A 25418-nucleotide genomic window follows, 5' to 3' on the forward strand; every position below is an offset into this window, starting at 1 on the left:
TGACAACCTATTGTTGCGAGATTTCTTCATTTACATACAACATGTAAATTTGCACAGCCACAACCAAATCTCAACCTGAAAAGCTACTTTAGCATGGTTCAGACATATAGTTGCTTATATTAAACAGTATATAAACACACATGTATGTCACAGTTTAATAAATACAGGTGCGCCGACGAGTATTCTAAAACTTGCCTTAAACTTGCCTTGGAAAATCTGGGTCTATCACCAACAAGAACCAGGTACATGCTGGGTACATGCTGCATAATTTCAGTGACATTTCTGCAGAGACTAATGGCCCATCGGATTAACACAGCGGGGGTCCCTGGCAGTCCCATTCAGTATGAATGGGACTGCCAGGGACCCCCGCTGATAATCCATTAGTCTGTCTGCAGAAATGTCACTGAAATGTTGCAGCATGTACCCAGCATGTACCCAGCATGTACCCAGCATGTACAGTACCTGAGTCTTGTTGGTGATTGCCCCAGATTTGTTTTACAATACTCGTCGGCACTACAGTAGGCCCCATTTTCCAAAATCCATTCCTGTGATATTCATTGTATTAATTTTGAAGGCAAGATACATTCTCTAATAGGTTATACATGCTTAATCTGGGCCAATATGTAAAACAAAAATACTTATTTGCATACTTGTATCAATATAACATAACTACTGTAATTCATTCCGAGTTGTCATCCACCATGTTGTCTTAACTACAGTGGGAAATAAATCTGCATGGAACGATTCAGGATGTGTAGCAAAAACGTAGTTGACATAATGTAGTTTTCTTTAATCTGCTAGAAAGCAGAGAGAGAAATACCAACTTGCGCAAATTGCAAATGAGGATAGATTTAAGACAAAGAGGACTGTTATGGAAAACATAACATACAACCACTGTACATGATTAAAATAAATCCCCAAAGCTCTTATGGGAAATTTGCAATAATAATTATTACTCAAAGACTGGCTGCTTTTACAAGCTATAATGACCTATTCAACTAAGCACGCTCCCTCTGAATACATGCACTGTTGAAAGAGTAAAAAGATTACTTTGCTAAAAAAGCACTCGGTGTACGTATTGCATCAACATTTTGGCCATCAATGGAATACACACGCAACTTGGTTGGGTTGAGGCCATCATGATAGCTGTATCTCTTGGACAAGAAGTGAAGTTGTGTGTAAGGCATTGACCTGTAAATCCCAATGCCAGGGTCTTGTGACCGTGGGGAACTCAGTTGCCCTTGCTCCTCTTTGCTACAATTAAAGTGCCAGCTTCTTAGACAAGAGACTTGCTGTACATATGTTTTGCTGCTATACAGTGCCACATTTGTTAGTAACACCATATAACATATATTATTATGTATTATTTCCACCATAAAAACAGTTTTGCTATTGGGTGACAAAGAAGGACACTTTTCCAGTGCAAATGGATGATCAGTCCTACTTAAAGCAGCATTATCCTTTGCTCACCACTCATGGCGGACATCTTTTTAATGATACCGCCCTTTTAAAATCCGTACCGGCATTCTGGAGATATCATTTGCTGAAAAAATCGCGGGGGAAATTAAAATGGCCGCTGCCATCCACACACGGTAAATCAACAGAGGCTGCCATGGTAACAATTAGTTGCAGTGTAATAATACAAAGGTGAAAGCTCAGCAAAAGTTTGTAAAAAAAAAAATGAAAAGCAGATATTACTGTAGATCAGTAAAATATAAACCACCGAGTTGTGGTACGGTTTCATGTTTGTTTTGGGGGGGGAAGGGGGGTAATTCCTGCTAGAATGTAATTTAAGAATGCCAGTGCTACTGTTTGTAGATTCTGTATGGAAGGAAATGGACAGGAGTCACCCACTTCTACACAAACAGAATTGAAGTGGAACAATCACTAGACCGTGGCACGTAGGGCCTGATCCAACATTATCCAATGGCAGTATTGGCCGATCGCCCAGCGGTTAGGTCACTTCATTCAATGCCCTCAGTGGCTAGTGGGACAGCTTTGCAGACAGGAAAAATGGAAGCATCCAAGGAAGATGTGCACAGGAATCCTAGAAGTACACAGGGGACTCGCATACTTAGCTGGCTCCTACTTGGACTCCATGATGAAGACTGTGCGAAAACGCGTTGAGGTCACACTGTTCTTTCGGTCACGTGAAAAGCCGACATGGGGAGAAAAGACTCCAGTGGGATTTTGGCGCATAAAAGTCACACTGAAGGGTGCCGGCTGCGGAGATGTTGGACTTCTAAACTCACTTACAGATGCTGATTACTGCTTTTTTAACTGTAAGTGACAGTTGTTACTTTTAAAAGTTTGAATACCTCTTTGTATGTGTAGCCAGGTCCCCCAGGTTTAATCTTATCTCCGCAGGCTGGGAGAGTGGGGAGGTTGCTGCGTGTAGGGAGTGCTTCAGTACATCGGAGGTTCCGCAGTGACCCGATCGGATGGGGCGCCGCCATGTTGGTGTTCGCGCATGCGCGGTGGGCCCGTGGAGGTGGTGAGGGAACAGAGGTTGCGCATGCGCAAGAAAAGGTTGCGAGGGCCCCCGGAAGAGGAACGGCTCCTATGGTTGGAGCGCACAGGACTGCGAGTCTCAGCAGCCAGGGCGGGACCGGGTGATGCCGGGGAGCCTGTGGGGCGGGCGGAAGGTCGGGAGGAGGAGTTGGGAGGTTGCGCAGGGGAGCACGCTTGGTAGAACTGAGCCGGAGGAGGAAGGAGAAGGAGTTCTGCCTGTAGGGCGGCCGATAGCCCCCTACACTAGGCCTCATACCCCTACCCCAGCCCTGAGTCCCCGTAGAGTGGAGCGGAATTAGGGACTGGCCATCAGATAGGGCACAGCCGCTTAGTTCAGCAGAAAAGTGAGACAATCAGAGACTATTGCATAATCTTACCAGAGGTCTGGGCTCAGACCTCGGCTGCACAGGTATCCCTGGAGAATCCATCTGTTGTCTGATCCTTTGCGAAGTTCTTTGGCAGGCCCGGGCGCTGGAGCGCTCGGCAGGTAATCCCATCAAGTGCACCAACTGTATACATATATTCATATTCGAACACAGTGGCTGCGCAGTCACACACGTATACCTCACTTTGGGGGTGGGGCAATATTGAGAGTGGGAAGTGGACATGGTGTGGGTACACGGTGAGGGGGTCGCGTCCTGTGAGATGCAGTTGTATATTGTCTCCTCTAAGGAGGGACACCTGTTGATTAAATGCAAGGTTATGGTTGTGTTAGTAAAGTCATCGGTTACATATATATACTGTGTGTGTGTGTGAAATACATTATTGTCCTGCGAGGAACAACTTCCACTCTGCTGGGAGCCATCGCAGGTGGAGGCGCTGCATCAAGTAAGAGGTATCCGTATTCATATAAGCTGCCCCAGGCTCTCCGTGGCAGAGGCTCAGTCCCTGCGAGCCAACAGGTTACACAGCATTGGTAGCGTACTGTATTAATAGGAAACAGGGCTACATTTGGAGGCGCTGCTGAGATTAAGACCTGGGGTGCCCCAACTCTAAATTCACCCAGCCATCTGTCCAGAATGACTCTCCCCTCGCGTCAGAGCGTGCAAGAATGGGCACGGCAGATGCAAACGCCTGCCCGCCGCGTGGTGGCCGTGAGCCAAGTTCCTATGGCCTTGCCCTTAGAGACATTACAAATGGCCCTAAGACAACTGCCAGGTTTCTCCAAAGCCCGTCTGGTGGATGTCCTCATAGACCAAGACGCCAAGTGGAACACCCTGCTGGTTGACTGTCGAAGAGACTTAGTGGTACTAGAGCCCTCGGTTCCCCAATACCTACAGCTCCCCAATTCCCCACCTGGTGGGAGCCCTTTTGTATACCCACTCCGGGACATACCCACTGACGCGCTTGGTGAAGCTTGTCCTATTTCCGCCTCTGCCCATTACCCGGCCAGTGATGCGGGCAGTTGTCGGTCAGAATTCAGTTATCCGGGGTCCAGTGCGTCCGAAGAAGCTGGGCTGTGTAGGGATATGCTGCAGAAACTTAACGACAAGGTAGGCCAGCTGACCACCCCACCCAGTTTACCACCCCTAGTTGAAGCACTCACCATGGCTACCCACTCCCAAAATTACAGGAAATTGAAAGCTTTCTCCGGGAACCTGCCTGTCCCGATGGGGGAGGATGGAATAGACTCATGGAAAGAACACACCAGGGGTGTAATGGAGGAATGGTCCTGTACTGACGCGGTCAAACACCAACGCATCATGGAATGTTTGAGGCCCCCTGCGTCCACTCTGGTCAGCATTCATAGAGAGCAACATCCTGAATTGACCGCCCGGATAATCGTCGAATTCTTGACGGAGGCCTATGGTGTGGCAGAAGATGATAGGGCCCTGTGGGACAAATACTATGCCATTAACCAGAAGGAAGGGGAAGACTTGTCGGCCTACATCCATCGAGTACAGATAGCGTTGGGGCCCCTGCTTCACCATAAGTACGTTACCGCTGCACAAATGGACGAGTATCTCCGTAAGCAATACCTGAGGGGATCCAGCCCTAGCCACCCCATTGCCAACATGATTCGGGATAACCTCACCCGGGGGAGCCCCCCTACCTTCATGAAGTTGTTACAACAAGTCAAGGAGCACGAGGCTCATCTAATGCTTCACTCCCCGACAAAGCAAAAGGGGTTTCCAACCCCAAGAGTAAGGGAACTAGCGAGAAGAAAGATTATACTCCGGACAAACCTGTGACCGAGCGGCCGAAGTACTTGGGGAAGACCTCTCCTCCCTACAACCGCCGCACGCCGCCCCGTGATCTATACTGCTACAAATGCGGGAAGAAGGGGCATGTATCTTATGACTGCCGAATGGGGGAATCTCGTGACCGGAGTCCCTCCCCCAAGAAGTTCACGTCCCAAGCCATGGTCTGTGGAGTATATGCCGCCAACGGAGAGGCTGTGGAGGCGTCGGCTTCTACTGAACCTCGAGACCTCAATGACCTTGCCCCAAATTCCCCTAGCGATAGTGACTGCCCCCGAGACTGGAACAATCTAGTGGGGCCTGTGGCCCTCATATGCGTATTATTGGATGGCATCTATTCCTAAGCCTTGCTGGACACCGGGTCACAAGTGACTATTAACTATCGAGGGTTCTACGACCAACATCTCCAGAACAAACCACTGAAGTCGGCCGAAAATATAAAAGTGAGGGGCCTGAGCAATGAAGACTACCCTATAGATGGTATCGTGATGGTGTCTCTGGATATTCAGCAGCTCAACACTGGGAAATCCCACCCCATGAACGTAGACGCCCTCGTGTGCCCGGAACCCAAGGACTTGCCCAAGTACCCGATCATTTTGGGGACCAATGCAGATATTGTACAGGCTGTTATCCGGGCCTACTTGCAAGAGACGAATGAATTGCCCATGTCCAGTCTTCAACTACAGCTTGTTCAGGTGGACAAGGCCCCCCCAGCCTCGAACCTCGAGAGCTACGTACTGTTGTTCTGCGGCAGGGCCGGCCTAACTGAAATTCCGCCAGGGGCCATACAGAGAATGCCCGCCTGGTGCTCATACGCCGAGCGTGAAGACACTGAGCATCTCTTCTCATTGGAAAGCACCCCGGAAGAAGACGCTCAAAGAGGATACCGAATAGTACCTGAGTTTCGGGATTGGTCCGCTGCCATTCCTCGTCGCATCTATGTGCTGGTGCAGAATATATCCCCCTTCACCATGGCTATAGATGCGGGCCAGAAATTGGGTTGGATCTACCCGGTCAGTCTAGTGGATGAGCCCGCCCAGGTCAAAACTGCCTGAGCTGGATGCTCCTCCGAAGGATTGGACTTCAACTTCGGGACGTCCAGGCTACCCGAAGAGTGGAGAGAGAGATTGCGGGGCCAATTAGAAGACAGGCGTGATGTCTTCTCTACTGGTAAGATGGATGTGGGGTGCTGTCGCAGTGCCCAGCACACTATCCGGATGAATGATACGACTCCCTTTCGCGAGCACTCCCGGCGCATCGCCCCTAGAGACGTCGATGATGTACGGGCCGTGATTCACGAGATGGAGGAAGCCGGGATCGTCACGGAATCCAGGAGCCCCTACGCGTCCCCCATTGTAGTAGTGAGGAAGAAGAATGGAACTGTGAGACTGTGTGTGGATTACAGGACCTTGAATTATCGCACAATTCCTGACCAGTATAACCTCCCTCTCATAGAGGAGATCCTGAATGCCCTCAATGGGAATGCCGCAAATGGTTCAGTGTGTTGGATCTACGGTCCGGGTACTACCAGATACCCATGAGCCCCGAGGATCAAGAGAAGACTGCCTTCATCTGTCCATTGGGATTCTATCAATTCACGCGCATGCCACAGGGCATTTGTGAAGCACCGGCCACCTTTCAAAGGTTGATGGAGAAAACCTTGGGAGACTTAAACCCCAGAGAATGTTTGGTGTATCTGGATGACATCATCGTCTTCGGCAGAACACTGGAAGAACATGAGACCCGACTCCTGAAGGTTCTCGATCGTCTCGCCCAAGAGGGACTCAAGTTGTCCTTGGATAAATGCCGATTATGTAGGACCTCAGTGACCTACGTAGGGCACATCATGTCCGCCGAGGGAATAGCCACCGACCCCGCCAACATAGAAGCCGTAGTAAGCTGGCCACGACCCGATAATGTGATTGAATTGCGCTCTTTCCTGGGGTTCTGCGGATACTATCGTAGATTTGTGGAGGGATATTCTCGCAGGGCCAAGGCCCTTAACAGTCTTCTCAAAATATACCCGGAAGACACGGGACGAAAGGCCAACCCCGCACGACAACCCAGTGGACCCCAGAGTGTGAACAGGCCTTCCTGGACCTGAAACAGAGTCTGACGGCTGCACTGGTATTAGCCTATGCCGACCTCGAACAACCCTATATCCTACATGTGGACGCTAGTCTCAGCGGACTAGGGGCAGTACTGCATCAGAAACACTCAGAGGGATTGCGTCCCGTAGCCTACATCAGTCGCAGTCTGACGCCCAGTGAGCAAAACTATCCCTTACATAAGCTAGAGTTTCTCGCCTTAAAGTGGGCCATTGTAGATAAGCTTCATGACTACCTCAATGGAATCACCTTCGAGGTGTGGACGGACAATAACCCCCTCACGTATATCATGACTTCCGCTAAACTGGATGCGGCTGGTCATCGTTCGTTGGCCGCACTTTTCAACTACAATTTCACCCTGAAATACAAACCAGGCTCCCTGAATGTGGGAGCCGATGGCCTCTCCAGATGCCCGGCGCTGGCCGCCACCCCCGATGATGAGCAATGGGAAGAAATCCCCGGCCCCGGGATACGGGCCCTGTGCTGCACCGCAGCCATAGTTAATGATCAAGTAGCCTTCTCCGAATTGAGGGTGGCGGACTCTCTAGGGTGTGCGTCCAAAGCCATCCCGGCTGCATACCGGGACCGAAAGCTGCACCAAGTAAGAGGTATCCATATCCATATAAGCTGCCCTAGGCTCTCCGTGGCAGAGGCTCAGTCCCTGCGAGCCAACAGGTTACACAGGTAGCGTACTTTATTAATAGGAAACAGGGCTACATATGCTTATCCCTGGTACGCTTTTGTGTCTTTTGTTTCACTTTCTGGCTTCTACTTGTTTGTGTGTTTGTGTATTTCTCATGGCACAAGTCTGTTCTTTTCCCTGCTCTTTTCCCTGCCCTGATAATTATTATCACAGGCTGGAGTCCACTTCTGGTTCATCCTGACGTTGATGTAGAAGGGAGACTGAAAACTAGAAACATGAAAAAAGTATTTTGTGTTTATGAGGCACTCTTGAAAATGAACACGCTTTGCAGTTTGCTGATACTCCCGAGTACCTCTTATACACGCATTTCAGAAAAGTTATTTCTACTGTCATCCATTTGCTGCCTGAGAAGCCTGAAATCCACTACAATATGCAATGCATTACAGGCCTCTCTGGCAGGACAGACATTAAGCAAAACCTTTTATGTGAGCATTTCTAATTATTTTACATATTATAAAGAGTCGTCATGAGAGCCAATTGGATACAGAATGTATCACATTGAGCTCTCATAAGTAGACCCAGAAAATACTGTAGAGAATTGCACCTTCCGTCTGAGGAAGTGGGTGTGACGGTTCTCCTCCTTAACCAGGAGGCCAACCCTGAGAGCTAAGGCAGGATATGAGAACTAACAACAGGCCCTGGGACAGAGTCCTGATTGAGGGAAATGATCAGGTCACAGGACGAGGTCGGGGCAGGAAGTGGCAGTGTAGTCACGGTTCCATGGGCAAGGCAAGGTGTGGCAGTATTGTCGAGATCATGGTTCCAAGGTCAGGGCAGGAGAGAGGCAGCCAAAAACCAGGACCAGGCAGGGGTACAGAGCAGGCAAAGAGTAAAGCAGGAAACCAGACGGGGTCCAGCAGCACAAGGATCAGACACCTTGCTTGGACCCTGGCTGGGAGTAAATGACTGCAACTTAAAGCCCAGAGAAAGGGCCAGAAAGTGGGCTGTATCGAAAAGCTCCCCACCGCACGCAATAAGCACAAAAATGGTGGATGTCTGGCTTCACACAGCGGAAGAAATGACGGAGATCAGCAGGTAGGCAGCGGGTGATAGCGTGTATTCACTTCCTCATGGACTCACAGACACACTCAGGTGACGTCAGCAGGTCCAACGTAACGTCCCAACGCGTTTCTTCATGTGATCTGACTTCATCAGGGGGTGACCCATCAGCACCGGCTCACTGCTTATGTAGCCACTGTTGCCTAGAAACATGTCAACAAGGCTAGACTTACATAACAGCAGGCACAATGATTGATGGATTCAACCAATGGTGTTGCACAAGCAGTGAGCTAGATACAGGTGGTTCAGAGAGGTTGGATAAACTTGATGTAGCACAGAGATGAATTAATGCGTCTGTGGGTCCCTGAGGAAGTGAATACATGCTGTCACCCGCTGCCTACCCAGCCATCTCCGTAATTTCTTCCGCTGTTTGAAGCCAGACATCCCCCATTTTTTTGCTTATTGCGTGCGTTGAGGAGCTTTTGGATACAGCCTGCTTTCTGGCAACCCTCCAGCGGTGTTCGGAGCAGCTCCATAATACTGGGACATTTGCAGCGTGCGGACTATCTTCCATTATCCATCAATCTCTGACTGGGGACTTCCTGTGTACTGGTTACTTGACCCGCTGTATACTCCAACCGGTAACATCACAGCGATAGAGATTTATCTCTTACATGCCCTTTTAATTCTGGTCTCTTGTGAGTGCAAGTCCAAGAGAGTTCTCTTCTTTTTTGTTTGATTAAACTTTTTATTATAGTATCACGCTATGGTGCGCTGAAGTGTCGGGCGGGTGAGGGAAGGTTGCAGGTGCGAGGCTTGTACATGCGCAGTGTAAGCGCGCTAAGAGGCTGCCAATAAGCGGGGACTACAGTTCCCATGAGCCTTAGAGACAGGACCACGTGGTGCGCAACAGCCTATAGGGCTAGCAGAAACTCCGCAGAGGAACTACAGCCCCCAGAATGCAAAGGGGCTACCTGTCAGGTGCTGCCACTAAGCCAATAGGGCTGCCCAATTCCTCTGCACAGAATAAGATACATTTCGCGCGCTGTGAACACCACGCCAGTCAGAGCTGGGCGCCATCAGGGTAGGGTGTGTGTGTGCAGATGTCTGTGGCACCGGCACTAGGCCAGAAACCCCATTAGGCCCCAGGTAGCCCCGACTCCCCTCAGCTTGTAGTTGCTGCAGGGACAGACCATAGATAGGGACATGGCCCCTGTAATCAAGAGTGAGGGACACAGCCAGGACGTGGCTGCATCCTGGCCTCAGATGATCTGGGACAAGACACCTGCAACCAAGAGACATTGCATAAGGTGGTACACCCCCGCGGGACCCACCCAACATAGAGGCGGAGGCTTCGCGGTTATCCCTTAGATCCGTGGATCCTATCATCATGGTATCAGCGCGCCTGGGTGTGGGAGCAACCGGCAGGTACCCAACTCACCAGTGCACCAACTCAGCACTTTAGTGGGGCAGACTGTCTCACACATTTGGGTGGCTTGGCTCTTGGAGGACACTGGGACGGTTCAGTGCTAGGAGCACCTCAGTATATTGGGGATAAACCCCACAGGGGTATGGACACGATGTTGGGGAGGCACGGTGAGGGGTTACGGCCCTGTGAGGCCAGTGTTACAGTTGTGGCACTATTGCATGTGGTTTATGATGTTTCTTAGGTCATCATTGTGTATTGTTTATATTTGTCCTGTAATGGGGTCATTCTACACTATAGAATCCTGTACAGTGGAGGCGCTACCAAGCATCACTCAGGTGCACCCCAGGTTCCCAGCAGCGGAGGCTCAGAGCTCCTGGGCATCATCAGGTATTGCACCACATCCACACACGTTAGCCACACATCTCCCAGGGGGTGGGGGAAATTGCACTTTATATATATATATATTTTTAAATATTATAAATGCTAAATCTTATGTTATTTTCTTACAGATTAAGCCCTGCATCAATTTTTCTTCATACTGTTTATAGTTAGCTACGAGCTCTCCATTTGCTGGATCAAGATTTGACCTTTCTTTGGTATTGATATCTTTTTTTGGCCTTTGTGATATTCATTAGGGCAGTGAACCAGTTAAAGGCTAAATTCTTGATTCCCTACAATTTGTTTGTCACTGAATCCAATCCATATTTTAGCCTCTGTACAGTTACTATGTTTAATTGTATGCTGTGACACTCCAGAGAAAATCTATTAATGTGAAAAATGTGTAAAAAGTGTATGTGGCAGTGGGAGGTGGCAGGCACCTCAAAGAAAGGTGAGACCCTAGCCTGCAGCCACTCTCCATCCATTGAAGCCTCTCTTAAGTCTTCTGTGTCCTGTGAAGCCTCTTACCTCTCCCTGTGGTGCCCATGGCCGTACTTTGAGTGAGTAACTCTGCTGCTTCTGCGCTGTTAATTGATGCAGCCAAAATACTCCTGCACCCCTCTGCTGACTCAGGGAGGGGCAAGAAATCCTGGTGGGCTCTGTTTCTCCAGATCCCTACCAATATGGAGCACTTTGTTCAGTGGGTATGACACATTCCCGACCTCTGGTTCCTCTGCCTCCTTTGTTTGGTGGCCCACTCAAAATGCTGCCCTCCCATTGCCTGCACATTGGAATGCCCCCATCTCCCCTTATTGGCCTGTTTTGGTTGTAGGCCATATATCACAAAGAGATGAAAGCACCCCAGTGGTCTCAACTCCAAAAAATTAGAATTTTTAACTAATAATTTGCTTTTTTTGTATTGAGGCCATTGGAGTTCCTTCATCTCTTTGGGATATAAGGATTATGGGGATACCCCTTGGCATGAGGATATCGCTGGTCGTGCACCTGTAGCAAAGTAAACTACAGTATCGTGAGTGCGTGCTCCTATAACAGGGCTTTTTAATTGTGGGCCATACAGAGATGGAGCTTGAACACACTCCCCTTCCATTCGACTCAAATTTGAAGCCGCATTGCAGCGGATCTGTTTTCCTATTCCTTACATGGCTGAGACTCTGGCAGGTTACACTTGACACATACCACACCTTGGGGAATTCTGACCCTTTTAACCTAGAAACCCAGCTGTATATCGCTAAGACTAAGCCCTCGTCCAAGGACACTTGCCGGTCCCATGGACTTTACACCCCTGTTTGGAGGCACCCAGCTTTGTACGGCTACCTTTGGTGTAAGTGTTAGATTATTATGTTTAACCTCCCTTTAACTTTACTGTGGCTGTCTGCATAGTAACCCTTTACAAAACCATTAGTTTAATAGCTCTCTTAATTAGTGGTCACAGCTCCTTTGGAGAATTGTTTGGCTCCTCAACGATGGGTGGTATAGCCAGTGTAGAAGAGTGGTCCCGAGCGTGGCATGCCGCCTAGTAGGTTTTCTTTGTATGCTTTGGGCAATTGTTTATTTATTTATTTATTTATAAAATATTTTACCAGGAAGTAATACATTGAGAGTTACCTCTCGTTTTCAAGTATGTCCTGGGCACAGAGTTAAGACAAATAATACATGATTACAAATACAGTTACATAAATGAACAGGGTATACATTATATACAAGACATTGCATGCACAGTTAAAGAAAATATATGTTATGGGCGTATGTAACAGTTACAGACCAGATTAAAATGTGAGACAGCCTTAGATTTGAAAGAACTTAAACTGGTGGTGGATGTGAGAGTCTCTGGTAGGTTGTTCCAGTTTTGGGGTGCACGATGATAACCAGGATTGGATTCCCTATTGGTCAAAGGACCAATGCACTATTCTGGCTGGTGGAGTCTTTCTAAGTTTACCAGTGACCTGTAGTATTTGGTATTGGGATTACGCGATTCATGAGTATGTTTATAGAGGTTTTTTGTATTGTCATAGGCACATATCCAACCATTAATTCTCAGGACTGTGTGATCAAATTGTAGCACTGTCTCTTCTATGTCAGTGGTCAAGAAGGTAGCTTTTTTGAGAACTGGACATACCACACATGTGTAACTCCTATTCCCCCCAGCAGCAGGGGTAGGGTGTACATGTGAGAACAAAGTCCTGCTCTGCTCCCGATGGGATTCGATTGTCAGCTCCTTGGTCAGTTAGCTGTGATCTCAGGGTTCCCGTTGGCAGGTTCAGGCCTTGGCTGCAAGGGAGGGTAGTTGGTGGGTTGGAGGACAAGATAAGAAATAGGGTGCCAGGATCTTTTGCAACTCACAGGTATTTTGTTGACAGGCACACACCAGCTCCAGGCTTGCACAGGATCAATTATTATCATTTAGAGCACAATACCTCATTAGACAGGTTCCCTGTATAATGCTCTCTTCATGGTAAGTTCCCTCAGTGCCCCTTCCCATTCAGGTAAGTACTTCTGGATCAGTCTTGGCCTCTAGTTCACCACAAATCTTTTGGGCTTCCTAGCTTCTAGCACACTGCATCCCAAAATACTGCTTCAGCCTTAATATCACTCAGGAAGGGCTTACTTCTATTCTCTTAGTCTTGTCTGTGCCTCCCAGGAGCTGGGTTCCCAGGCAGTCTTCCCTTAGCAGTCCCTGGTCATCAAAGTTCCAACTTTCACTAACTTACTAACTTATTAATTCCTAACTTACTAACTTCTATATTAATAACTCATAAGTTACTAACTTCTAAGTAACTAACTTATTCGTAACACCTAACTCATTAGCTCCCTAACTTATAACTCACTAGCTCACTAACTTATAACTTACTCCTTGCCTGTCCTCCCCTCAACTGACAACTGCCTAACTGTCCCTCACCTCAACTGTCATAACTGTCCCTTTTAAAAGTCAGCGAGAGCTCCCTCGCAATACAAACCGCCTATACCTATCTAATTGCAGCCGTCCTATTGGCTAAGCCGCGCCGCATCACTACTCATGGAGTAGAGGCTCATGGGACTTTTAGTCCCTGCGCAGAGCCTTCCCTCAATGGCTGCCTCAACCAGAGCTCACTGCGCATGCGCAAAGCTCCCTAATGGCCGCCGTGCATGCTATCGTTCTGCCGGAGCACCGGAGCGCTCCCTGCATCCCTGGCAACCTGCCCTGCACCCCCCCAAAGGCGCGCAGCCCCAGCATCGGCACCCACGCCCCCCGCAACAAGCACAGAGGTAAGGGGACACTGGGAGCCCACGGGGACCGGGGCTATATCTGCATAATCCTGCATTAACCTGAGCAGCCTTTAGTGGATATGAGATGTTAGGGGAACACCTCTTTTGCATAACTTTAGTACTAACAGCCAGAAATATTAAACCTAACATTATTTCAAGTAGTAACCCCGAGTTAATGCTCGGTTATTTTCTGTACTGGATTTGTGTTACGGTTAACCTAATGTTAATTTAGTTTAATGTTATGTTAAATATCATAGTAGAGCTTAGTGCATCTGGGCCTTAGACAAGAGGTTTGCAAACTTGGGGCGCGTCCCCCAGGGGGGTGCTAGATTTTTATGGGGTGGTGGCAGCGGTTGCAGAGGCCCCGCGCTCTTCCCCAAGGCATTTAAATGAAATGCCGGGTGACCGCGTGAGGCCTCTGTAACTTCACTTACCTTGTCTCTGGCAATGTGGACGCCGCGTGGTCACGTGACATCGCATTGCCATGGCAATGTAACGTCATGTGACCCTGCAGCGGCATTTGATGCCAGAGACATGGTAAGGAGGGGGGCGCGAGCAAGGGTGCAGTGCAGACAAGGGGGCACAGGGGGGGGGGAGTTTGTGCACCTCTGCCTTAGGCGATACTGCACATACTGGGGAACAATGTAAAATTAGATAACTTATCAATGGTTCTACATACAATAATGTTAGTGTGGTTTAAAAAAAAAAGTAGCAAAAAAGTTTTGTATTGTTCAAAGAAAAGTAAAGATACACATACCCCCGTGAGACTGCACATATCTCATATTGATTCTCAAATGTTATTTAAAATAGATAAAGATATGAACATCCTGTGCCTTGACATGCAAACTGAGCACATTTATTACATCACCTTTTAGCTCTGTCCTCCACTATATATCCTGTCTGAGAGACATGGGGGTCCCAGCATGATCCATGTCTGGGCTTCTTGAGTGTTTTGACTGTTTACCCTAGTTTTATATTAATGAAAAAGCTCCCTCCAGTGCCAATACATTGTCTTATCCATGTACAGTACAAGCCAAAAGGGACACAAGCAATGGTGAGAAAAATGCACAGCTTCACATTTATCCTGGCATGAATCAGACCCTCTGTCCAGCTTAGATGTGTTGCTATTACAATGTAGAGTTCAGTGTTGTTGCTGTTGCTGGGTTTCAAATCAATCCATCATCTCTCTGATACTTGAAGACTGTCTCGGTGCCACCTCCACTAACATCTACTTTATACAATCCTCCAACCCAAAGTATCCCTTGGGTTTCTTAATTTGGGCAGATATTCACATTCTCACACACTGTGAGAAAGTCTTCCATACATCTGCTGAGGAATGTAGTTCAATGGGAAAATCAATTCCGTTTATTTGCAGAGATCTAAGTGGGCAGGCTGCCATTTCTACAGGTACAGTACATAGATGAAGATTATCCCTACCCATGCACAGAGTGAGCTGGAATAAATGATCCCATCCCTATAACAAGATTGAAGCCGACTCTTCCCTTTTATTTTTTACTGGAGGACATGCTATGCGTAATTACAAGAATCTAGCCTATTGCTTCCTAAACATCTTTTCCATGATCTAAAGCTTTGCCTTATTTTACACGGTGCAGTTTGGCTTTGTTAACTGGTATGTAGTCTGGCTTCATGCCTTTCAGCACACCCAGATCTTTTGTTAGGGCTTGTATTAGCACACCTAGAGTCACGTATTCTTGCTTACATAAACCATTACAAACATAATACATTTACTTGTCAACATAAAAGAAAAAAACTGTAGGTCACTGAGGTAATGAATGTACTAACTGAAAAATGACACCGGTTGACACTCGGATATTGAAGCCTGTGATATCATCCCCTGACCTCTTGGTTTGATCATTGTTTCAAAATATACTCTCAGCTAATGACTGATGAGTAGTAATTTGACCGTCTCCTACATTTTGCCGCAATTATATATTTTTTCTCCAGAAACTGATTTTTGTCTATTCTGCTTTATGCACATTTACAAATGGAAAAGTACAAATAAGATACATTGGGTATGATGCCTACATCATCTTGAAGCGAGTTAGAAATACATTTAAAACTAATTTACAGAGGAAGGTTACTCAGTTTTCTTCACACGTTGCTCCATGGCACGTCTGGGTGTCTGCATTAGGGAATAATGCAGTGTAGCATGTTTGTTTTCAGGGTCCTTAATTGAAAGAGAATACAATCAGGATTATGCTATTAACTATTCAATAGGCTCCAGAGCAGCTGAACACAGTCAGAGCTTATTAAATAAGCGCCTTGGTGTTATAGTGCAGGAGAATGTGAAATGTGAGACAACACAGATCTTTGGAGTAGAAAACATTATCATAATGGGTTCACACGTGTTTCAGGGGAATATGTCATTGTTATTAATTAGTATTCATACAAAACTCATCAGGTAAATACAGCAGGTCACTGTTACTCATCAATATTTATAACTGAAATCATTTACATTTCACCTACTGTATATATAGCTAAACAAAATGGCCGCACTCACAGGGTGAAGTGCCTATTACAAGGCGTTTGTGGTGCATGGAAAGCAAAATAGTGGTGCAATGGAAGGCAAAATAGATCACAATGGTGATCTGGAATACCCGCATAGCACAGTAGTAGCGAAAAAAAAGATAATTTATTATGTCCAGAGAGCAAACAGTGGTTAACCCTTTTAGCCACACACAACCCAGGAGGCATAACCACCGTCCCCACGGCAAATGTGACCAGAGCAGGTGCGTTACTAGTTGACTGCTGTTCAATAGTAAGGCTTCTGCTCCGGTCACATGTTCCTCTGCTCTCACCGGCATCAGCTGTGATGTGTTCTGCTGCTCCCGCGCTGACTCAACATAGACGTCCTCTGCGGCCACCGCCACCACCAGGATGTCTGCCGCTGCTCCCTCGATGTCGCCGTGGTCCTCACCCTCCGCAGCGGCTGCAGGGAAGCCAATGCTACCAGGCTGGGTACCCGGTACCAGGCCTGCAAAATTGCCCCATATACCCGACCTGCAAATTGCCCCATGTACCCGTTACCCGGCAATCCTCAGGACTCAGTACAACACTAGGCTAGAGTTTTATTTGGTTATTATTTATCAATATTTATTTTGTGACCTGCATTCTTTAAATGTTTTTTCTATGGGCAATATCCCTATTAGCCACATGTGGATACCACTATGTGGCTTATAGTGCTTTTGGGCATTCGAGAAAAGAATGCAAATGTATAAAATAAATAAAAAAACACCTATACATTAAAAATACTTTTAAAATAAATGTTCACCATAAAACCATTAATTGTCCCTGGGAATTGTCAAAGTATTTTTTTTTACAGAGTAGATCCCAAGAGGATCAGAAAAGGCTCCCTCATATGATAAGCACTCAATGTTAGTACACTGTGGTGAGACTTACAATAGTCTATCGGTGTCAATACCTTAAGATAGGACAAAGTGTGGCCCTTCTCGACCGGATTAGCTTAGGAAAAATAATAAAATTTTATTGATTACTTAATTGTACTTGATCAGGATTAAAAATACATATGAAACATTCAAACATTAAAAATACCCCATATTGAAGTGGTTGGGTGAGCTAGCAGTATATTGCTATAGTGTATTCACCCCAGACGTCTGAATAGCGATTTTGACTGTTAGTGGACAAGCAGGTAAGTGTGATATCTCAAACCTAAATGGCGGAAAGAGTATTATCGGAGATGTAGTCTCTATAGCTGGCTAGGTATGTAGGTTACCTCTATCCAAGGGTATAGTGAATCATATATACTGTGTATGACCCTGCAGGGACAGAATAGGTCAGGGATAGTATTTCTATTACCCCTAAAGTGTCTGAGTGATTTCGCCGTAGGTTGTACTTGTTCGGGACACTATATATTGTGATACACAATGTGTTAGTAGCTCTGGGATATGGTCATCCCATGAGTGATGCAAGTTAGTGCAAGAGGGTTCCGTTTCCAAAGAGCCCAATATAACCATATGGTAGATTCTAGTATCTCTTGTAGAATATAGATGGTAAGCTGGAAGCCCCCACTGCGGGCAATACCACGTGAGACACACTTGTAAAGTCTGCTGCTTTAATGCAAGCCTATATTCGATTCGGTGTTGTCCCTACTGCAATATGGTAGATTCTGGTATCTCTAGTGAAAAGTAAATGGTAAGCTGGAAAACCCCCACTGTGGGCAAGACCACTCAAAAACACATGTGCAGGGTTAGCTAGCTTAGTGCAAGCCTGTATTCAAAACACTGCTGTCCCTGTTTAATGGTGTTGCCAAAACGTATGATATCACAGTCAGATTATTGGTAGCTAAAGGATATAATCATCCCGTAGTTGGCACAAATAGCTCCGTTTTAGGAAGACTAATACAACGATATTGCAGGTTCAAATATCTCTAGTGTGTGTGGTTGTAGGCTGGAAGCCCCCACTGCGGGAAAACCACTTGGCGCACACATGTAATTCGCTGTATATCCTGTATCGATACAAGCCTGTCTTCCAAAATACTGCTGTCTCTGCTCGCTGACGCTGCCACTTCTGATGACGTCACTCGTGACGTCACCACGTCCCGACGATCGTTTCGCGTAGACTGACACTTAATCCTGATCAAGTACAATTAAGTAATCAATAAAATTTTATTATTTTTCCTAAGCTAATCCGGTCGAGAAGGGCCACACTTTGTCCTATCTTAAGGTATTGACACCGATAGACTATTGTAAGTCTCACCACAGTGTACTAACATTGAGTGCTTATCATATGAGGGAGCCTTTTCTGATCCTCTTGGGATCTACTCTGTAAAATATATTTTTTTCCCTCGAAGCACCTGTTGTATATCGCATCTAAGCACCAAATATCATATACGGATGAGCGGTTTATATACCTTTTCTAACGAATTGTCAAAGTAGCCAGTCAATCCGAAGCAGATTTAAATCCCCAGAACAGTTCACCCATCTCTATATTTAAGGCCAACCCAGTTAGAGTACTACATTCAGCTTCTGTAACTCATACGCCTTTCTAGCTATAAACAAAATAAATCAACTGTGAAAAATATGTCAATGACTACAAATACAAGTGATCTACATACATTTATCTAAAGAAGAAAATGAAAACGTGTCAGAGCTGCTGATTTATCCAAGGTTTTGTGAAGTAATTGTTGTCTATATACAGTAGAAAGACAAAGCTGGTGCAATTCTGGGGCACACATTGAATGTCACAAACAATGTTGCTTTCAATTGGATTTTTTCTTCCACACGCCTGGGGCAGTGGTTTCTGGACTCATAATTGCAGCTGTTTTGAATAGATACAAAGGCAGTGGTGGGATTCAGTTCGGTTTGCACCTGTTCAGTGCAAAGCTGTACCTAGAAATTCCCATGTTGCAGAACCAGTAGGAAGGGGAAGGGAGAGAGCAGTGCTTCTGCTAGGGGGCTGGGCAGCTTGATCCATCCCGATTGGTTGCATTACACAGCAGCAACCAATCAGGAGGAGGTGGCAGGAGTTTGGGGGTGGGGCCAAAGAGCAGAGGAAAGCATGCAGCAGAGAGAGAGAGAGAGAGAGGTGAGGCTGTGTCCTGCCTGTCTCCTGCCTGTCTGTGTCCTGACTGCCTGAGGCCTCGTTCAGGGTGCCAGCTGCAGGAGTTGGAGGGAGGGCGGGAGGGCGGCAGTGAGGCAGTTTGCTGGGCGATCTGTGTTTTTCCCCCAGCAGACATTTCAGCGTTGAGGAGGGGGCGGGGTTACACACGGCAGGTTAAGTATCGAGGCTGCAGTCATGAAATCATTCTCAAGAATGATTTTATTGGCTGCCTAGGTCCCTGTGACGCTGCTGCAGCTCCAAAAAACAAATTTTTCGTTTCTTGAAACTGTAGCCAGCTTCAACTCCGGGCTTCGGAGACAGGGCAGTTGCTACCCTGACAACCAGTATTCAAATTGAATACTTTGTTTCTCACGGCAGTACGCATGGCAGCACGCTCTCCCTTCGAAGCCAGCACCCTGAACGAGGCCTGAGTGTCTCCTGCCTGCCTGAGTCCTGTGTGTCCTGCCTCTGCCCTGTCTGTGTCCTGTGTGCATTTGTTCTGTTTTGTGTGTATGTGTCTCTGGCTGTCCAGTGGTGGGGAGGATGACAGGGAGGGGGATGAGAGAGGATGAAGGGATGGGAGGGTGACAGGATGAAGGGTTGGGGGGTTGAGAGGATGAAGGGGGGGGGGGTGAGAGAGTAGAGGGGGGTGAGAGTATTAAATGGGTGAAAGTGGAGGAGGAGGTGAGAGGATGAGGGGAGAGAGAGAAGATGAGGAGGGGTGCAACAATTTGTGTTAGGAGCATTAAGATCATATTGCTCGCCATGTACAGTATGACTGCAGGCCAGTTATTTATAAATGATCTGACCATTACGTCATTTGTTCTAAATTTCATTCCAAGCATGCACCAATTTGCATCAATTTGCACTATTTCATATTCTATTGCCTAAAAAAAATCCTCGGAAGGGCACTCCTTTCCAAGACTCCTCCCAGATTTTTTTTTTAGGAAACAGAATATAAATTGGTGCAAATTGGTGAATACTTGGGAGTAATTTAGAAAAAATGACGCAACAGTCAGGTCATTTATAAATAACATGGCTTGGACCGAGTTAGGTTCCGGTGCCCCGGGTTTGGGTCCCCGGGTTCCATTCAGGTTCTCTATGTGTGGGCAGTAAGGTGAGAGAGAACAGGTTGCTAAAATTTCTGAATCCCACAACTGCATAGGGGCCTATTCTAGTAGCTTCGATAACTAACTCATGGAGCTTATTGAGCACTTCCCGTATGATTTGGGAATGTTACTATTCCAAAAGCTCCGATGACCTGCCAAACTCGTACGGGGAGTGCATCTCCCCGAGCGGTAGCGCTGCGGCTCAAACACACCGAGCGGGAGCTGAAAAACAGCTCCAACTCGCGTTTTTGAGAAAATCACCCTATTCTAGTAGCTACAATGAGAACATTGAGACTCTCACCTAGCGAGCTAGTCACAAATGTTATCTCGCCACCCCAAGGGTGGCGTGATGAGATTTGCAGTAAGACTTAGGGGGAAAAAAGTATTTTTCTTGCATCTGATTGAAGCCGGGATTCTCCGTATCTGCCCCGCATTAATATCAGCTCCAGAGACCACCGGGTTCCATTCAATTCAATAAAAATACATTTACAGGCAGCTTCATTACCTTAGAAGAGAATTGGAGGAATAACCTCAATGAACAGGGCTCAAAAGCATATAGGTTGGCACCTAGGAGAATGCATATGCATCTTACTATTCAATAGGATAAAAAACAGAAAATGTCCAATGTGCTTCATCCGGAATAATATCAACTGGATCCCATTATGCTCCTATAAAGGGTGTATCACAGAATGATGATAGGGGGGAGTCTAAGAAGACCATATAAAAAGGTCAACTAGACCCCCACAATGCTAGTGAACAAGTCCCTGGAGCTGGATCAACCGATATACATAGGTAAGTGGCAGATTGCAGTACTCACTGTTTCTTGATTGTAGAATGAATTCCTGGGCGAGCATGCAAACAGTCTGATTGGCGGTAGCGAAGAAGAATTCTCCCACTATAACAAATTCGCACCTTAGTTTACTGCTTACCTTGCCTTACAGACCTGTGCAGTCCTGGAACACTTCCCCTGATATTCACTGCAGCCCCAGCCTGGGTTCACTCATTAAAGCAATGCTGTCTCACGCCCCTTCTGCTATTGGTTCACTGACCTTTAAATACAGCCTTCCCACAATGCTTCTCTGCCAAGCATAATCCTTCCTGGATGTCACATGTGTTCTGCCACAAGCCTTAGACTTGTCTCCTGGTATAATAACCTCTCTAGTTCTCTCCCCTAGTTCCTGAGGCCTGCTGCTAGTCTTCATGCAGGGGCCTGTGTTTCCGAGTATCCTGAGGCCAGCTACTACTCTCTACGTAGAGACCTGTGTTTCCTGCTTTCCTGAGGCATGCTGCTAGTTTCACGCGGAGGCCTGTTCCTGACTCCTGTGCTGAAGTGTAGGACTATCCAGTGTTGACTTCAGCTTCCTGTATCCTGAGGCCTGCTGTCCTTCCATAGCAGAGGCCTATCTACTTGTTCCTGTCACCTGCTGCTCACTCTTCATTGCAGAGGCTGTGTCCTGGTTCCTGTGCTGAAGCGGAGGACTCTCCAGTGTGTACTTCAGCTCCCTGTTTCCTGAGGCCTGCTGTCCTTCCATAGCAGAGGCCTGTCTACCAGTTACTGGGGCCTGCTGCTCTCTCTCCATTGCAGAGGCCGTGTCCTGGTTCCTGTACTGAAGCGGAGGACCTCCAGTGTTTACTTCAGCTCTATGTTTCCTGAGACCTGCTGCCCTTCCCTTAGCAGAGGCCGGTCTACGAGTCCTGAGGTCTGTAGCTCTCTCTCTCCTTGCACAGGCTCGTTCTGGACTCTTGCGCTGAAGCACTGGTTTACCAGTGCTGAGAGGCGGTGTGTCCAATCCGGTCTGCCTATCCCTTCCTGAGACCAGTACCATGGGCCATGGTCGCCACACGCGCATAACCCGCTCCCGCCCTGCAGCTATTACGCTGAAGCGGGACCTAGTTGACTTCCTGTTGCCGAAACTCCGCTTGGATAACATTTACCCTGATGTCTCCAATCCTGACCCTGGCTTGTCCACTGACGATGCTGCCTTCTCCAGTCCCGACCCTGCTATGTACGACTACGAACTGCGCAATCCGGATCAGCCTGCGCGGTCTAAGGTCGGTGCTTACACAACCCCACCTCAGCCACGCGGTCCGACCCTGGTTTGTGGCGAGCACAACCATGACACCCACACAGGAAGAAGCAGCTGTGCACTGCAAACATGGACATGCCAAAGAAAAAGCTGATACTGCCGGGTCACTAAAACGAGCACTTTATTGTGGTCACTGTGCCATACACAAACAAAAGGAACCTCGAGGAGAACCTCTGACGCGTTTTGTGCTTCTAAGCACTTTGTCAAAGAGTAGCGTTTTTCTTTCTACCGGGGGGACTTAGTGTGTGACGAGCGGCGAATCACTACAAGTGCTGGTACACTTAAGGAGAACATCACTCTTTGACAAAGTGCTTACAGTAGCAGCACAAAACGCGTCAGAGGTTCTCCTTGAGGTTCCTGTTGTTTGTGTATGGCACAGTGACTACAATAAAGTGTTAGTTTTAGTGACTTGTTTATTTGTAGTATTATAAATCAATGAAATATCAATGGGTAATCACTGAAAGGTACTGTGGCTATATATAAAGTATGCAACAGAAATTAAGTACATGACAGAAATGAAATATCAAGGATAGCACAAATGTGTATAAGTTTTAAGACTGCCAATAAAGCAGAAAGTGCATACATGACTTAGAATCTGAAGTCTATTCTGGAATATGGCATGTACTGTATTAACAGTAATGCCCAAGATGGAAAATAAGTGGGTAGGTGAGGCATCCATAAAAGAACAGAGAAAGATAGCAGCATTAGATTACCCCATTCAAAAAATAGAACTACCTCATAATTTGGGTAGTGATACAATTTCAATGGGCAGCTATATATATATATAGCATGTTGGAAAAATTGAGTTCAGTGGTAAAAAAAGAGGAAAAAAAAGGAGGAAAAAACCCCACACAGATGTGCATGCATCAAATAACTGCTATAATGGCAGAAAATGCACAAAAGACTTTTACAAAGAAATATTGCAGAAAACCGGCATGTACAAATGGCAGAAAAATAGGAATCACAGCTAATTGGTGAAAGAAAACTGGTGACAGTTATAACACAGTGAATGTCCCCAAATCAATATTGAGACCTAAGGGAGCAAGTGTTTTAAGTCCAAATATCCAATATGTCTCCCTCTGGGCGCATTTAGTTAGTCTATCGCCTCTCCAATCTCGGTCAACGTGTTCTATGGCTTTGAACTGCAGTCCCACTGGATTCCCATTGTGGGCTAAATGGAAGTGTTTCGAAACACTATGGGTGAGGATGTGTTTCCTAATATTGCCTATGTGCTCCAGCATGCACATTATGCACCGGTCTAGTAGTGCATCCCACATACTGGAGCACACACGGACACTCCAAGAGGTACACCACAAATGTCATCTCACAATTAAGATACTGTTTGATAGCAAAATGATCTTCGGTGATTTTGGATGCAAAATGTAGTTTGTCTATAGACCCAAACTTGCAGGCCTCGCATATTACACATTTGTGAAAACCCTTTGGTTTCTCCAACCATACTGTCCCAGGTTTTTGTTCAGTCTTTTTGAATACACTAGGAGCCAATTTATGTTTTAATACAGTTGTCCTTCTAAAGATGGTCCTTGGATGGTCTGGAATTGAACCTTCCAGTACTGGATCTTTTTTCAGAATGTGCCGGTGTTTGACAATGATTTTCTTAATTTCAAATGCACTACAATTATACTGCATAATAAATGGTGTCTGAAAATCATTGGCAAAAGGTGCCCCCTGTTTAGGAACCAGAGTTTTATCTCTCCCAAGTGAATTAGTTCTTTCTATTGCTCTATCGATTGTTTCCAAATCATAATCTCTTTCAGCAAACCTCTGTTTCAGAATGTCTGCTTGTTCTTGATAGACCTTATCGTTTGAGCAGTTTCTCTTTATTCTCCTTAGTTGTCCATAAGGTATGTTCTTAATCCAATTAGGATGATGGCAACTTGATTTATATATGTAATTGTTACTATCAACCTCTTGAAAAAGGTTCTTGTGTTGATTTTACCACTGTCTATATAAATGGCTTGATCCAAAAAAATAATTTCCTGGCAGCTCTTCTGTGAAGTAAATTGTAAATTTAAAGCTTGTCATTTTGCTAATGACAAGACTAATCAACTAATAATAATAATAATAATAATAATGGTCTTCCAATACAAAAGTGCTACCCAGTCATAGTTTTGAAGATTTCATGCCTCTCCCTTTTTTCATCTGCTTATTCTCCAACCATGTCAGTGCCACTCCCTTTCTATTCTCACCTCTCCCAGCCACCTACTTTTTCACAGTCGAGTGGAAGTTGGTGTATCATCAACTATGTTTCACCATTGATTTTCTTACCTGTTCTCTCGCAAACTGTTTTATTAATTCATCTCTCTATTCTGCTAATTTCTCTTATTTACACTCACTCACTCACTCACTATCTATTTACTTGGTCTCTTTACCACTGTCTTTTTCAGGTGCGACAAATACAAGCATGTAAGAAGGGGCTCAGTAGTATGATCTTATTGCCTGCTCTAGTTGGGTTTGCTTTAATATTGATATTAGAAATGTGGCAATCGTAGTCAAAGTTGTCTCCTAAACAATTAGCACATTTGGGTGGATACCATCAGGTATTTGCAGGAACAGATCAGGGTTATTTATAGACAGTAGACTCCCCATTATTTACAGCTGATGTTAGCACATTTTCAGACAATAAAAACCCGCCCATGTTGATGTTTGCCTTGTTTTGTAATTTGGGAACAGCATGTGTACAATAAACAAGATGTACAGTAGATGTGCATTAATGTGAGGTGTGCCCTTTTGTTTTTTAATTGACTGTCTTTTAAACTTTTGTTTGGCCAAAGCAAAAAAATAATCAACCCTCCAAATTATTATTAGAATTATAAATCACTCCAAACAGGTAAGGCTCTCTGTAAAATAAACAACATTCTTTGTTTCATCACAAATGTTCTTAGAATTAAAAAAAGAATTAGCTTATTAAAGTGTTGTGCAAATATGAAAGAGAAGAAACAACAAACATTGTTTTAAAATTGAGTAATGGGGACTTCAGCTCTTTGCTGAGAACAGGTTAATTCTTTCTGCATGTCTAAAAACATAG

General features: G+C 46.0%; 1 protein-coding gene across 1 annotated transcript; it reads left to right on the plus strand.

Moving 5' to 3' along the window:
* Window positions 1-3530: 3530 nt before the first annotated feature.
* On the plus strand, window positions 3531-4703 carry LOC142463525 (modulator of apoptosis 1-like). The gene has a single exon (XM_075566432.1). It carries the CDS (start codon window positions 3531-3533, stop codon window positions 4701-4703), a length of 1173 nt encoding a protein of 390 aa, XP_075422547.1.
* The last annotated feature ends 20715 nt before the right edge of the window (window positions 4704-25418 follow it).

The sequence above is a fragment of the Ascaphus truei genome, chromosome 1 (assembly GCF_040206685.1).
Source record: "Ascaphus truei isolate aAscTru1 chromosome 1, aAscTru1.hap1, whole genome shotgun sequence".
Taxonomy (NCBI): Eukaryota; Metazoa; Chordata; class Amphibia; order Anura; family Ascaphidae; genus Ascaphus; species Ascaphus truei.